The sequence below is a fragment of the Delphinus delphis genome, chromosome 3, assembly GCF_949987515.2.
Source record: "Delphinus delphis chromosome 3, mDelDel1.2, whole genome shotgun sequence".
Lineage (NCBI taxonomy): Eukaryota > Metazoa > Chordata > Mammalia > Artiodactyla > Delphinidae > Delphinus > Delphinus delphis.
In genome coordinates, this window is record NC_082685.1 from 97,365,176 (window position 1) to 97,382,028 (window position 16,853).

The window sequence follows — 16,853 nt, forward strand, 5'->3', positions numbered from 1 at the left end:
TGATCTCAGTCCTCTTCCCCAGTCCAAGTTAATGCCACTAAGGATCACTCAAGCAGAAACTATGGCTCATTCTCCCCTTCTACCCCCTCCCCCGCCATCCAAAGAATTACCAAGATTCTACATTTTGCCTCACTACCTAAATATTTTCAAGTCTGTCTCTCCCTCTCCATTTCTGTCATCAAGGAACAATTTAGACCTTTATCATCTCTCATTTGGACTGTTAAAATAGTTTTGTTTCGCTTTTTAATTGAATTTCCTACCCTTATTCTTATTTTCCTCTAAAACATCTGCCAAGCACATCACTGTCAGGAATAAACCCCCAGCTACTTAGTATTAGAAAGCAAGCCTTCCTTGACCTGGCACCTGCCTCCTTCAACCTCATCTCATGACTCTCTTTACCTCATACTTTTCACTCTTTAGTAACACTGAACGGACAGAAACCCCTGATCATGCTCTGTTGCCTCCCATCTCCTACCCTCTTCCTCCCCTTCTCTGCCTAATTCCCATTGATCCTTTATGACGGCTCATGTGTGATTTCTTCCAGGAAGTTTTCTCTGGGCTAGAGCCCCTAATCCGTGCTCCCACAGCATCTCCATATGCCTTCCTCAAAGCTCTTAGCATATTCTATTAAAATATCTAATTAGGGGTCTGTTTCCCCATATGGATACTAAGCACCTCAAGGGCAAGTATTATTTATTTTCCCCAGCACCCAATCCACTGCCTAACATGCGATAGGAGTTCAATGAATATTTTTTTAACCAAATCATTTTCTTGAAATAAATCAGTATCTAGAGGTATGTTGTAGTAGCCAACTAATCAACTTATTAATTGAGCCCCTACTATTTAAGAAATATTGTGCTAGGATTAATGGGAATTCCAAAAGGCATAAAACCCTTACTTCCCATCTATATTGAGAAATCAAATATGAATATATGAAAAGCTGCTTGGGAGTTATGCAGACAAGCAGTTGCAGAGTTCTGAGAAAGTGATTCCAGCTGGTGGGGGTCGCTCTTGACTTCTGTCCAGGATGAACAAGATGAAATGGAAGTGTGTTGGTTACAGAGTAGGCAGGATCTGGAAAGGCAGGAAGACAGTGTTCTCTTCCTGGTGCTTTCCTCTAATGCAAAGTAGGGAATGTATACAGAATGGAAGGTTTATCTGGAAGGCACAACAGAAACAAACCTGGGCCTTGTTTCTCAGTCCTCCTGGCTTCTCCCATCTCATCACTCAACCCAGAGATTTCTGACAAGATGCCTTATTCTGTAGCTCAGTCCTGCCCTCTGCTACCCACCCACACCCCCAGCTCAACTCTGAAACTATCAATAGTATTCCTTTTGAGAAAAACGACTTTCCTCCAAGTAATTTTTTTTCGGAAGTTTGAAATCAATTTAAAGCCTAAATTATATTTGGTGTCTTCAAGTGCCTTTGAAACCCACTCGGTACTCAGTAGAGCGTAGGTTCTTCTGTCTCGGTGCAGAAAGAATTCAGTGAGAGGCAGAGCGACAGGTACGGGAAGAGTTTATTAGTATAGGACCCTTGTGAGAGATACAAGTGGGCGGGCAAGGGAGTGCCGCACTAAGAACTTAGCAGACTACAGTTTTCTAATCAAGGAAAAGTGGGGAGAGGAGAAGACCAGCTTCTTCCTCATTCTCGAGTAGACATCATGCTTCCATCATCAGCTCCTCCTCTACATCAGGTGTGTGTGTGGGTTTCTTGTCCCTACCTGGTCAAACTGGGACTGTCATGGCACAATGGAAATGAGCAAAAAGGCAGTAACGTATAGTAAAGTATGGTAAATCATCTTAGGTTTCAGGGTAGTGGCACCTTTCCCTATGTTTTTGTCATTAGTGTGCTCAGAGAAGCGTGTCCTAGGAATTATTAACTTACCTTACTGGTCAGGATGTGGGTCTCAGTCCACCATTGTTTTATTGTTCGGGGACATGTCTCATGCTTCTGTTGCATGGTTCTGTGGCTAAGCAAACCTGCTTTCTTGAGTGATCATTGACTTACAGGGCTCTTGCATACTTTTTCCTTTACTTATGATCCCTTACTGGGATTAACTATTTAATCACGTACTTTGTCCCTTTACTCTGTCCCTATTACCTTCAAATCTAGGAGGTGAAAAAGACTAAGCTACAAAGCAATATGAGAGGAAAAAAATCTTATCATGTCAAATTAATCACCAAGTAATTTGTGTAAAACTTTAAGTATATAAGAAATTCAGAGAAGGGAGATTTTAGCGTAAGAAAGAGCAAGCTAGAAACATTATTTGGAGTTGAGTTTGGCCTTGAAGTGTATGTAGACCTTGTGTAGGCAGAGGTTAAGGGAAAGACCTTCCCTTGCAGTTCAGACAGCAATGTGGTGGAGATTTACTGTGACTTGTTGGAGGCCATGAAGAGACCTGTGACTGGCACATAGGAACTAGTCTATAGATTACTGGTGAAAGCATTAGCCAGGACTCTGAGCTTGTGGGTGTTCTTCCATTGTTCTCCCATTACTCCTCTCTGCTTCATATGCAAAAAGCGGGGGGTGGGGGCGGGCGGGGCACTGATTAAAGAAGAATGTGGTAGTTCACACAATAGAAGAAAGCTCTAAACAATTAAACCTCTGGAAGGACAGAAACTGGAAGATTTCTGGAGACCTGAGCAAATGGAACTTAGCTTTCAAGCTGTATTTCATCACTTGTTGTCTTGGTTTCTCCCCATGTGATGACTTCATTCTCAGAACAGTTTCTCCACTCCATAAAGTAGGTGATCCCTGGCAGCTAGCTTCTTGCTTACATCCTGACAACTCCCTGGTACCTCTGTTCAAAATGTCTCAGAGAAGGCCTCTGAACAGGCAAGGGATCAACTCGTTACTAGAAGGGGGAAAAGGGTGCTGGGCAGACAAAAACTAAGGTGTCAAATAAATGGATGACTGAATGCATGACATGATACCTAGCATAAGGGCAGATTACATACAGAGTCTTGAAAACTTGTCTTTGATGTTTAAGTTATACATGGTGGTTGTTAAACGTTTTTGAGCAGAAAAGTAACTTGAGAGAAGTGTTTAAGAAATAGAACTTGTCCAGTGATGTGTAAGATTACCTGAATGGGAGGAGAATATAAGAAAACTGCCTAGAGGACCATTTTCTCTCAGATCTAAGTGTGAATTTTGATGAGAGTTTATCCTGAAGCAAAGCCTTAAACATTGAAAACAGGATGGCTAGGTGGGAGTACAAAAAAAAAAAAAGAGAGAGAGAGAGAGGCGATAGAGTAATGGTTCTCAGAGTGTGATTTCTAAATCAGCAGCTGCAACATCACCTGGAGCATGTTAAAAATATAAATTCTCGGGCTTCCCTGGTGGCGCAGTGGTTGAGAGTCCGCCTGCTGATTCAGGGGACGCGGGTTCGTGCCCCGGTCTGGGAAGATCCCACATGCCGCGGAGCTGCTGGGCCCATGGCCACTGAGCCTGCGTGTCCAGAGCCTGTGCTCCGCAACGGGAGAGGCCACAACAGTGAGAGGCCCGCGTACCGAAAAAAAAAAAAAAAAAATATATATATATATATATATATTTATATATATATATAAATTCTCTGGCCCCACCCCAGACTCACTGAATCAGGAGCGTTGGCGGCAGCCTGGCAATCTGTGTGTTAACAGCTCTCCAGGTAATTCTGATGCCTGCTATAGTTTGATCCTAATGTAGCAAGCACATTTAAAAAGCTACTTATGAGCTTTGTGACCTTGAGCAATTTATTTAACCTCTTCATACTTTCAAGGCAAGTGCTAATGTTAGTGCTTTCCTCACAGAGTTTAGAGGATTAGCATAAATGTATGGAAGAATGCTTACAACAGTATCTGGCACAAAGTAAGCATTATATAATTATTTTCTATTATCATTGATAGCACTTGGTGTTTGAAAGAAAGATACACATAAAAGATGATTCTCAGTGCTGGGTAAAGTTTACATTGTCTCTTGTTGATGGACCAAAATTGTCCATATTATTCTTACATGGGTCTTACTGAGTCACGCTGTTCCTAGAAATCACCTCCTGACTCCCATAGTACTTTGTTTTTCAACTGAAATTTAGTGTCATTGCTATTTTTCTTAAAGAGTACGTTCACATTTGTCCCTCAATGATAAGTAACTTACTTTCTCTGAGCCTCTTTCCTCATTATGGTTTTGGTGAAGGTGAGAAATAACGTATGTATGGTTTTTACCATATATTATGTGTTCAGTAAATGGTAGCTGTTGATTACCCTTATCTCCATTTCATCTTGCCACTCCTTTTTAAACATTGCTTCTCCCTTTCTTTGTTACCTTGTCTGTGACTGTTTCTCTTTCACATTCTTCCTTCTCTTCTATGGCAGAGGTTTTCTGTTCCATGAAGGGATAGTTAGTATTTTAGGCTTTACAGGCCATACAGTCTCTGTCTTTACAACTCAACTCTGCCATTGTGGCACAGAGCAGCCAGAGACAGTAGGCGAGTGAATCCGTGTGGCTGTTTTCCAATGAAACTTTGTGCACATTGAAACTTGAATTTCATATAGTTTTCATACGTCATGAAATATTCTCCTTTTAAAAATTTTCCCACCCATTTACAAAGAGAAAAGCCAGACTATACCATAGCTCACAGAGCATACCAAGACAGGCTGTGGGCCAGATTTATCCTACAAACTATAAAGCCCCAATCCCTGTTAGAGGGGACTTTCCCCTTCCACTAATCTCTCACTGCCTTTCCCTCTTTCTCCCTTTCCATCTACTATTTTTTTTTAATTGAAGTATAGTTAGTTGATTTACAATGTTATGTTAGTTCCAGGTGTACAGCCAAGTGATTCAGTAATATATACATAGCTACATGTGTATATATAGCTGAACATATATGTGTGTGTATATGTATTCTTTTTCAGATTCTTTTCCATTATAGGTTATTACAAGATATTGAATATAGTTCCCTGTGCTATACAGTAGGTCCTTGTTGTTTATCTATTAGTAGTGTGTGTCTTTTAATCCCAAACTCCTAACTTATCCCCCCTTCCCCTTGGTAACCAGAAGTTTGTTTTCTACATCTGTGAGTCTATTTCTGTTTTGTAAATAAGTTCATTTGTATCATTTTGTTTAGATTCCACATATAAGTGATATTATATGATATTTGTCTTTCTCTGTCTGACTTACTTCACTTAGTGTGATAAGCTCTAAGTGCATCCATGTTACCGCAAATGGCATTGTATCATCCTTTTTGTGGCTGAGTAATATTCCTTTGTATATTGTACCCCATCTTCTTTATCTGTTGATGGACATTTAGGTTAGTTCCATGTCTTGGCTATTGTAAATAGAGCTGCAGTGAACATTGGGGTGCACGTTATCTTTTCATACTAGAGTTTTCGTCTTTTCCAAATATACACCCAGGAGTGGGATTGCTGGATCATATGGTAACTCAATTTTTTTTTTTTTTTAAGGAACCTCCATACTATTCTCCGTAGTGGCTGCACCAATTTACACTCCCACCAACAGTGTAGGAGGCTTCCCTTTTCTCCACACGCTCTCCAGCATTTATTGTTTGTAGACTTTTTGATGTCTTTCTAGCTACTCTTATCTTCCTTTCTAATTTGTCACAACCGAGGTACCAACAACACTGGGCCCAATGCAATGCAAGTTGAATTCTAAAGTATTTGTGTTTATTGAACAGTTTAATATTTTTTATTATAATATAAAAATCAAAGACAACTAATATTTATATACACAAAGAAAAACCAAGTTCAGTTTGATTTTTCATGTATTTTTTAATTTACTTTTTCCAGTCAAAAGCAATATTTTCATGAAATAAACTGTAACAGAACAACAGAGCCCATTACTGGCCATTTATATCAAAATAGGTTGACAATCAACTCCTGATCATGTCCTCAATTAGTTTTTTATCTGTGGACTTTTCTCAGTTCTGAGTTTTTAATATATATTGAAACTAATGCCTTTTTTCTTGCCTGAAGTTAAATAGTTGAAGAGGGATAAATTTGCTCTGAAGAGACAGGGGTGGCCACAGGAGCTGATAGTGACTGGTATGAAGCATGGCCCTGACTAGTCACCCCCATCCTACTTTCAGATGCTACTCTGTACCTCTCTCATAACTGTTACCACCAGTGGTGTATGTCACATGGTTGCCTAGTGCATTATACGTACAAGGCAAATCTTTGTTGAGCTAGCAAGTGAAACCCACTTAAAGATTTTTTTCGTAGCTCATGGGCCTTTTGAGGGAAGACAATATAAAAGATGATATTTTCCCAGGGGGCTCCAGAGTCTTATTTGAAGTTTGAAGGAGATATGACTTTGCCTTTGTGGCTGAATTAACTATTACTTAGGTGAGGAAGACAGCTAAAAAGGTAAAATAACTGTAAAATTTGCTCGGTGAGGTGCTATCACACCTGGTAAATGGCTTCCCTAAGTCTAGGGCCCGTGCTACTCTCTGTTAGAATAATGAACTCATGAGTACAGCTTTCTGGGTGGGTACGAGATATTGCTATTATCACCATATCTATCTCCTTTCATATTAACTTTAACATACCTTCATAGGCATTGTAATTTGCCTACCTGATTAAAAAAAAGTGTAAAGAGAATCTTACTGTTTATTTTTTAGTATAAGAGAGGAAAAATGTTCAATCTCTTTTGAAAGGTTATGATTCAATTAGAAAATATATTAGGAAGCATACTCAGCAGGTTAGTCTTAACTTAAATCCATCTTTTTGATGATGGCATATTTTTACGCCAGTGTTAAATTGTTAAAATTAATTTTTAACATGTTATATTAAAAGTTGATAATGTAACATCTCTATCATGGCATATTCTTTTAAAAAGTGAAATATCAACTCAGATACAACCTTAGACTATAGTATAAATGAATTGTTAACTTAGTTTAAGATTTTTCTGCAGGTTAATTTTTGGTCATGATAATAGAATGTAACACCTATGATAAGAGCTATAATTAACTGAACTCTAGCAAAATTTGAGACTGAGAAAGGGATATTAGGAAGATATTTCATTAATAATGTGCCATTAGCATACAGTACTTAGAATTTAAACCCTATTTCATTACACTAGAGATGTCTTTTTATTAAGATGTTCTTTAAAAGGGTCAGCATATCTACGTGTTTATAACTGGGAGTTATACCAGCATAAAACAAAAGTCAGCTGAGAAAATATTCAGAAATTTATCCTGGGTACATTTCTCAATTTTGGCTGAATTCAAATGTAAGCCATTCTTTGATTAGCATCTTCAAATAACAGTGACCGCAACAGGAGTCAGATATTCTCTCTCATGTTCTCAGTCAGAAAAACAAAATAAGAAAGAGAGAAAATAGCAGAGGGACAGGAGTATTATACCCTTGGCAAATGAATGAGAAGTCTGATCCCTTGTTAATGTAATACTGACAGCTTCTGCCAGAGAAGATGGAATGGAGTGTGGGAGAATTTTGTTATCATTTAGCAGTACATTTAGGTAACATCCAGTGGAGCCAGTGTTGGCCTGGGAATCATAAAAGGGTAATAATAGAAGCAGTTTCTTTTTAGTTTTTCTCATTGACCCAGAAGAATAGCTTCAAGATGACTTTATCTCCACCCTTTTCAGCCAGTGGTATGTGAAGCAAGGAGAGATTTGCTATGTGAGCCCTTCCATAGGGAACAGCAAGTCTCCATGTCACGTGGGGGCTTTGCGTGGGTTGTGAGGATTTATTCCAAACACAGTGACTCCCTCTGTCCCTAGGTCTACCTGTCTTTAGACCACGATTACCAATCCTGTCAGTGGATGCAAAAATTAAGCATAACAACTATCTTTGCCTGGAACAGTCAGAGAAAGAAGGTATAGCAAATGCAGATATGGTGTATACTAGCAATTCAATCTATTCTAATAGAATGATTTGGTCATCGTGTCCCACTATCAAAGCAGTAGCCACTTGGTACTAATCTGTGTGTTTATCTAAATTCATGAGCAGGTAGAGGATTAGTTAGTTATTCCTCAGTTTATTCCCTCACCTTACCACAGGGCCTGTGTCTTAGTAGGCAGAGAGTTCTCTCTGTAAATGTTTTGAGAACTTTTATCATATGGAAAGAGTGATAAGGAGATTATGAAGTAGAAGCTGGACCAAACCTATTCTTCTTGCAAAGGGAAGTAGACATTTCTAGAAGCTACAGTTCTCCTCAGGGGGAGGAAGACCCTGAGGCCTGCTCATCTGACTTCTCATCAGGTTAGGCACACCAAGGCAGAGGGCCTTAACCAGGTTATCAATGAGGCCCTAAGACCTCAGTGGATCAGGGAACCTCCTGGAATCATATGCCATTCTTTCTATGAGCATAGGTGCATAGCTTATATTAGCCCCTAAAAATGATGATGACCACACACACATGAAAATAAAACCAGTGTTTTGAAGGGTTGACATAGCAAAGAAGCAGTGGAAGGTCTTGGAGTGGAGCTACCATTCAATTTCATGCATGTTCAAGCTTAGAGATGGACCTATTAAATAATAGTGATATTTAAAGTATTTTAAAGTGAAATAGGTCTTTGATATAATGTTTATGGTTCTTACTCCCCAAAGTATTTCCTGTTAAAAATTGACATACAACAGTTAATGTTAAACTCATTTAATATTAGTATTTTACTAAAGAAGCTTGCTTATGGTAGGGAAAAAAGCCAAACGAAATGAGTTAAAAACAGTTGGTGTTGTCTCTGACGCTCACCAGTATGTATCATCCACTATGATGGATAATGGGAATGCAGTAAAGAGGGAAAAAATCTCTGCCTTTCAGATTAAAGTTGCAGGAGACAACTCCCAAACTAATTATTATAAATGACACAGTAAGTGCTAAAATAAAGATATGTGCAGGGTAAAATAGGGAGGAACATGGAGAATAGGAAACTAAGCTTGCCTAGGATATGAGGGCAGGCTTCTCAGAGGAGGTGGTAATATCACACACTTATACAGCCCTTATTACCTCTCAGGAACTGTTCTAACATGTTAACTCAGTTAAAACTTATACACTATTGAGGCATAGAGAGACTAAATAACTTCCTAAAAGTCACACAACTAGTAGGAAGCAGTGGCAGAATTTGAACCCAGACCCTCTGGTTCATAATTCCATGTGTTAGTTATCCCATTGTGCTACCTCTTGTGCCTCACGTAGTGGTGCTAGAAATAGCAGTATGCCCCATAATAAAACATGGGGGAAGAAACAAAAGTAGGGAAAGAGCAAAAGAGAAGGGGTGTCCAACTTCCAGCTTCTAAGAGTTAAACATTTCCTGAATTCACTTTCAGATTCATTTACCTTTTTGAGGCTCAGCTTTCCCTATAGTTCCTTCTGCATCCTCTCACCATATAGAAGAAGGGTCCTGACACTTAACTGTGGGGTATCAAAAGGTCTATGTATTCATTGTGTCTGGTTACACTTTCACTCAACTTCAAAGTTATTCACTTCCTCCTTTTAATCATTAATTGACTTGCTCATTCATTTACTCAATTTATCTTAAAGTTTTACCCTGTTTGTTTTGGGTAGTACATATGGAAGCTTCCTTGAAAGAGATAAAAATAATAAATTCAGTTTGGAAAACTAAGGTGGAAATATTCTTTGTCTTTACCTCAAATGCTTTCCTAGTCATATAAATTTGAAAAATAACGAAAAGTTACAAAAATAATGCCATAGAAAGGGGGATAAACAGCTTCAATTTCTTCTTAGTGTATGTGACAAAAAAGCAATGCCTGCAGGTCCTTCATGATTTCCATCTACTGACGAGGCTCCTGTAACAAAGAAGGGCCTTAGTGTTTAAGTTCTGTTCCTTCCCCTGCTGTGTGGCTCCTTGGAAGCAGGCGCTCAAGAAGGCACAGGGCTCCTTCAGGCCACTAGAACACAACAGTGTGCTCCAAAGCCCCACCTGCTCTCAGAAAGTGACTTGGGTACTAGGAAAAGTACAGCTTGTTATTTGTTCCTAAGCAATCTCTGCTGACTTCTTATTGTAAGACTGTTAAAAAGTTCTCTTTACTGGAACAAATATCTTCCATTTGGATTATGTCATGAATTTCATCTGGAATAATGAGACTTTCAATAGCTTTTGTGTGTCACCTCTTTTTTACATCACTTGTCTGGTGGCATCAAGAATACTTCCTCACTGAAAATGGATCCATTTACAGTCAATAATAGGGTGGCTAGTGTTCGTTTTTCTTGGGAAAACTAAAATGTGCACCTTTTATCCTATTATACTGATCCACCAGCTTCAGATTATCTGATTTTCTAGCTTCTCATTTTCTCATGTATCTTAATGCTATTATTAACAAGAATTCTGTTGCTAATGGTTTTGGAAAATAATATGTGTACTTTCAGCCACAACCCACATTTTTATGTTCTGTCTGATTTAGCTGGACTTTGATATTTATTCCAAAAGCTGCTTTGTTGTAGATCAAATGTGAGAAGCTTTAATGTCCCTCTAGATTTATTTTCAGTGTCCCTATTTTTGCTACAAGATAATGGAGTTAATATTCCAACTATTAGTTACTGGGTGAAAAACACTTCTAAGTATATAATTTATAGTATTATATATTCTTTATAAGTGATATATCTATATGTGTGTGTGTGTATGTATAAATATATATAGAGAGAGAGACAGAGACAGGAGGCAGAGAGACAGAGAGAAGAGATTCTCTATTTTGTTAAGATAACAGTTCTATGAATATCTGTGCATTTTTTAGTGGTGGAATTTTTTTCTAAAATATAATTTTATTTTTAAACACAAAAAAATTGTGTTTTAGTCAGTTATATCAATATGCTTTATCAAGTTTCCACATCATCATTGTTTTTATATCTTTTTGCACACATTTTCTTTTTTAGAAATAATTTTAAAATTTATTTTGTCAAACAAAATACTAAAAAGAATGTGTATATAATACTGTAATTATTTGTCTATTTATTTATTTATTGACTTATATCTTTAAATATTTATTGTTTTGAAGAATGCATCTTAGGATTAGGTATGAAATCTTTCTTTGTTTTATATTTCTTTCTTTGTTAGATATTTCTAGGGATTTCATACATTTATTTTTTTAACTAGTATTTTTGAGTGTCTACTTTGTGCTGGGTTCTTAAGATACTATAATGAATAAACTGGACGTAGTCTATGGACTCAAGGAAATCATTTTACATTTGTGATGAGTGTGCCTAAAGAACTCTAACTATTCTTTAGGTGTTTTTTCTAGGAGCAGTTCTACCTTTGCCCAGAGCAAATATCTAGATAAATAATAATTTATCTTAGAAATTCCCTACAGACATTCCATATTTCTTCCAGAAATGAAAAAAAAAAATCATAAATACATTTCTTGACCATGGAAAAAGTAAAGGGTTTTGTTTTGTTTTGTTTTTAATAGTTATTGATGTTTTATACAATAGCACCTCTTTGGTTGACTTGCTAAGACCAAAATCCATTTTCTGATGCCTAGAGAGTGATTTTCAACCACAGGGGTTTTTAACTGGAGTTCATGGATCCCTCAGGGAGTGGTCTCAAACTTTCCTGTGCAGAAAACTCACCTGGGGCACTTGCTTAAAAGGGATCTGGAGATGACCTAGGGATTTGCATTTTTAATAAAACACAAAGTCCTGGACCATGCTGCCCTATGACAACCATGGATGGACTTCAGGTGGTTCTGTTTAGCCCTGAAACTATGACTACTTGAATTTTTTTCAATAAGAGTGTCTACAAGGATTTAGAAGACTTTCATTAGTTTTTCAAAGGAGTCTGAAAAATACCATGATTCTATTAGGAACAACAGTTTATAAGTGGAAAAGGGCAGCAACAAGAAGCCACAGTGAAAGGCCTGACAATAGGGGGAAACACTACAAAGCAGCTATAAATACTCAAGTGGGACTGTAATCCAGAGCAGTGTCCCCTAAGCAGTTTGAGAAATTCTAGAAGTTAATAGATATGTCAGTAAACCAGTGTTCATTGGTCAAAAAAGTTTGAGAAACATTAAGTTTTTAATTTTTTTAACCTTATTATAGAAGTGAATAGACTTTATTTTACTAATTTGCACTGTGAATCACTTAAAAGAATTGTTAGTATGTAGTAATTCCCAAACCTATTTGATCACAGAACACTTTTCGAATGATTGTCATTTTGAGAAGTGCCCTTTAACAGAGGGACAGACATTAGTCCCTGAGTGCAGCACAAAAATAAGTAACTTTAGGGCTTCCCTGGTGGTGCAGTGCTTGAGAGTCCGCCTGCCGATGCAGGGGACACGGGTTCGTGCCCCAGTCCGGGAAGATCCCACATGCCGCGGAGCGGCTGGGCCCAGTGAGCCATGGCCGCTGAGCCTGCGTGTCCGGAGCCTGTGCTCCGCAACGGGAGAGGCCACAACAGTGAGAGGCCCGCGTACCGCAAAAAAAAAAAAAAAAAAAAAAAAGTAACTTTCCTTGTAACCTTGTCATGAAGGAAAATTTCAATTGTGTTCTAAATACTCCGAATAATAGAATAGCAGAGAATTTTATATTTTAGAAAAAAGTTTTATTAAAAATATATAGAGAGGAAAAAACCTCAGCTATCTAGTTATTATTTACATGAATTTATTCATTGTTAGTTGATGGTGAATTTAAATAATGTCTTGCTCTAAAATGGAAACTTAGAATTTTTTTCTTTATAATTTTCTTGGGATTTAGGAGAAGTTTGTATTTCCTAAGAATCATAGAGCTCATTCTATAATAAAACAACAATCCTTATTTCATGTATTTTATAACAATGATTGGTACCCAGCAAAACATATTTGCCTGTGTGTATACAGATATGTCCAAAATTTCTTGAAGCGAGACAGTTCTACAGTGATTTAAAAAAAAAAAAAAAAAAAGGTAAAGACCAGATTGGCTTAACACGGGAAGGCAAACTCCTGGATTGATTGTATCCAGATAAGAATTTAATCTTGAAAGAAGGACAAGGAGATTAATTTAGTGAAGACAAAAGTAAAGGGAGCTCCTGCCTGGGGAAACCCTTTCCTAGTGTGATTAACGGTGAAAAGTCTAAGGAACAGAAAAATAGGTATGCTTGGGCAGAAAGAAATCATGAGCTGAAGTGTGATGATTAAAACAAGTCCTGTGAGATGCTGTGTGGGAAAATAAAAGAAATAAGTTTGGGAAATTCTATTTCATCCTTTGTGTTTTACTTTACTTCAATTGGACTTTCACAAAATGAATTCATCACAAATTATTTTCCCCATAAGTTAACCCTCAAGATGCACCTTGGGAGAATGCTGAGCTAGTAGTAATAGGAAATAAGAACTACTAATTAATGGACCTGTATCATAATCATTGCTTTTCGGGGACAAAATGATTAGATTTAGGTCATACATATTATTCTATCCTCTTTCATTATTACGTTATAATGATTCGTGGATTGAAATAGATTTGCCTTTCAATATTGTTACATTTCTGGATCCTTCTAAGTCCAGGTCATGAAGGTAAGACCTTTTCAAGTATAATCCTCCAACCTTACTTTTTTTTTTTTTTTTTTTTTTTTGGTACGCGGGCCTCTCACTGTTGTGGCCTCTCCCGTTGCGGAGCACAGGCTCCGGACTCGCAGCCTCAGTGGCCATGGCTCACGGGCCTAGCCGCTCCGCGGCATGTGGGATCTTCCCGGACCGGGGCACGAACCCGTGTCCCCTGCATCGGCAGGTGGACTCTCAACCACTGCGCCACCAGGGAAGCCCCAACCCTACATATTTTTAAACAAGTAGCACTGTTAGGTCATATATATATCTATGCATAATTCTCAGAGATTTGGGGGGGTGGCTTTTTTCTTACTTTGTAAACATTCACAATATTTCCAATTTAGAATTGAGCTACACAAAACCTAGGTTTAATTTCCAGCCAAACTATTAAAGAATTAGGAAGAATTCTTAAAGTTTTTGAAAATTTGCCTTATAAACAATCTGGTTCCAAAAAGAACATCTTTATGATTTAAAAGGTTAGACCAGCCTCCATCTACAGGCCAAATGAGAATCAAGCAACAGCTAAGTGAATCATAATATATTTGTTCTCCTTTCTTTTCGTTTTTGGGTCATGATTTTAATGGCAAAACCTTAGTTATACATGATGATTGTACACGCTTGTGTTCTCTGGCATGCCTATGGGAGACTAGTAGATGTGAGTAGGGCTATTTAGAGATAGACTTTAATATATGTGGGGTTAGCATCAATGTAGAGGTGAAACAGTTTTTGTAAATACTTAAAGATTTTTTTAAGCATTTTTTTACTCTTTAAGAACGGGACTAAATTCCACAGTTTAAGTTGGCTGACTGGTCTCTCTCATACTATCTGCAAATATACCATGACATTTTTGGTCTTACATCATATGAAAGACTGTATCACATGGCTACAAATTTGATACCAATATTTTAAAGTTTCAGTTAAGCAAGTGGATAACCCATAAAATTGTTACATTTCTGGAAACTTCCTTCTAAATCTGTGTGACAAAGGTAATCTTTTCCTTACATGGAATCACCAGACCTTATATCATTTCTAAGTAGCACTCAGTATTTTCTCTACAAAGGCACTTTAAATGCTTACTTTCTAAGAGTTTACAAATTTTCCATTTTGTAATTTAGCCTCAAGACACTTCCTACATACATGTTTTAAGAAGTGGCAATCAAAAAGGAAGGATTTTTTTTTTTAATCCTTGAAAATTTGGTCAAAAGTACCATTTAGTGAGGTCAGTCTTTTCTCTGTACTCTTAAGGAGTATAAGTTTTTTTTTTTTTAATCATATTAAAATGCTAGTGTGACAACAATTAATGTCATTATGAGGGAAAAAAATCAATCTTTTGAGTTGTATTGTTCTTAGGAAAGCAATAGATATCATAATTATTTAGACAAAAGTTATTTTTAATTATGATTTCATGAATAATATAATCTAGATTCAATAAGTTAACTTGCTTCTTTTTATTGATCTAGGAACAACACTTTTAAGGTCTTGAAGACTTATATCCTTTATCTAGTCTTTTTTTCTTTTAAATTTTTATTTTAATTTCACACTTTAAAAAATATCAGATTCCCCAAAAGTTAATGTTTTACCACATTTCCAAATTTGCATTCTCTTTCCCACTTAAAACGATTTCTCTTTCTGAACTGAGAATAAATCAAAAGTATTTACCCTTATGTACTTCAGTGTGCATTTCTTAAGAACAAGGGCATTCTTTTTCATAACCACAGTATAGTTGTCTAAATCAGAAAATTAATAGTCATGCAGTAATAGCATTAGTTTGTAGATCTTACTTAGATTTCATCAAATTACCCTAATAATGTCCTTTATAAAGTAAAATGCTGATCATGTATTGATTTCAGTTGTCATGTCTTTTTAGATTCCTTTTGACTAGAACATTTCCTAGTCTTTGTGTTTCCTGACATGACACTTTGGAAGAGTACAGACCAGTTATTTTGTAGAAAGTCCCTCAGTTTAGGTTTGTCTGATATTTCCTTGTGACTAGATTCAAATTATGCCAGACCTTAAAAAAACAGAATTGTATAAGATGTGATTTTATAACGACAAATCACATTCCTGTTAATAACTCTGAGATTTAATATAATTATTTAATTGTCATGTTTGCATCAAACAGTATACTTATCTCCAGATTCCCGGGTGGGGGGGGGGGGAAACTCTCCCAGGAGATTTTGTATGTATTTACTAAAGAACAAACTTGGTTTAATTATTAAGGATCTTGTTAGTTTTGATGATTTAAGGAATCATTGATTATTCTAATATTGAATGAGAAAACACATAACATGTTCAACAGTATTGATCTGCTCTTTTCACAGTTACTCCTGAATGCCCACAGAAAGGAAGAAATGTTTTCCTCTCCTTAGATGAACTCGAGTTCTTATCACAGCTCATAAAATCCTTTTTGAAGTTGGAACAAAATATTCAGGAATTATTTGAAGAAATATTTTTATGGCTCAAGACACCCAGGAATACTTCAGGTAGTATGCTCTTCTGCAAATCTATAATTCTGTTTTTGCTTCCTGCTATTAAATCTATACCATTACCTGAAAAAACGAAAATACAGGACAGAATTCTTTAAATAAACATTAACTATAAAGCATACCATGAAATTACATTTTTATCCCTTATACATTGTAAATTCCATAGTTTTAATTGGAAAGCATCATAAGTCAATTTTGGATAATTGTCTTTAGTTAAAATACGATCAAAAAAAAAATTTTTTTTTAACTCAAAGAAACACAGCCTGTCCTTTGGAAATATCAAGGAGACCGGATGGTCTAGTAGCTCCTCTTTTGCCACTAGCAGCCTGATGACCTTGAGCAAAATATTTAGTTTCCTTAGACGACGAGTTTCTCATCTTTAAAATGATGATGTAAGACTAAGTTAATTTTCTCTTTATTTTCTTTCAGTATTAAGTGCTTTAGATTCCAATATATTATGTAGGGTTGTGAAAATTAAATGATTTAGTGAATGTAAAATATTTAAAAGAATGTCTAGCGTATCATAAACAATAAATGTGAGTTGTTACAATTGTAATTATAATTATACAATATGTTGTTTTTAGTTAGTCTCAACAAAATCCTTTTAAAGAAAACTGTGCCATGTGTGTTCAAATAATGTTTCTAACAATTCAGAGGCATAATGGTTAAGACATGTTCTCTGTTTTCATATCTATATTTATAAAGATTTTCATCTATATCAGAGTGGACTATACAAAGTTCTCTTTTACATAATACCACATATTTTAAGGAGAGTAAATTTGAATAGTGGCTGCATTTGCAAAACAAAGTGAAGGAAGCAAGTGATTAAAACTCAATCTGCAAATTTCAAAACCTGATTTCTTAGTGAAAATTACATGTAGTT

The 16,853-nt window shown here is 36.6% G+C and overlaps 1 protein-coding gene across 1 annotated transcript in view; it reads left to right on the plus strand.

Moving 5' to 3' along the window:
- KIAA0825 (KIAA0825 ortholog) overlaps positions 1 to 16,853 on the plus strand; it is a 401,025-nt gene that overhangs the window by 96,914 nt on the left and 287,258 nt on the right. Inside the window, exon 6 of the mRNA XM_060009154.1 lies at positions 15,806 to 15,967. Within this exon, the coding sequence (XP_059865137.1) occupies positions 15,806 to 15,967 (162 nt within the window). The remainder of the gene's footprint in view (positions 1 to 15,805; positions 15,968 to 16,853) is intronic.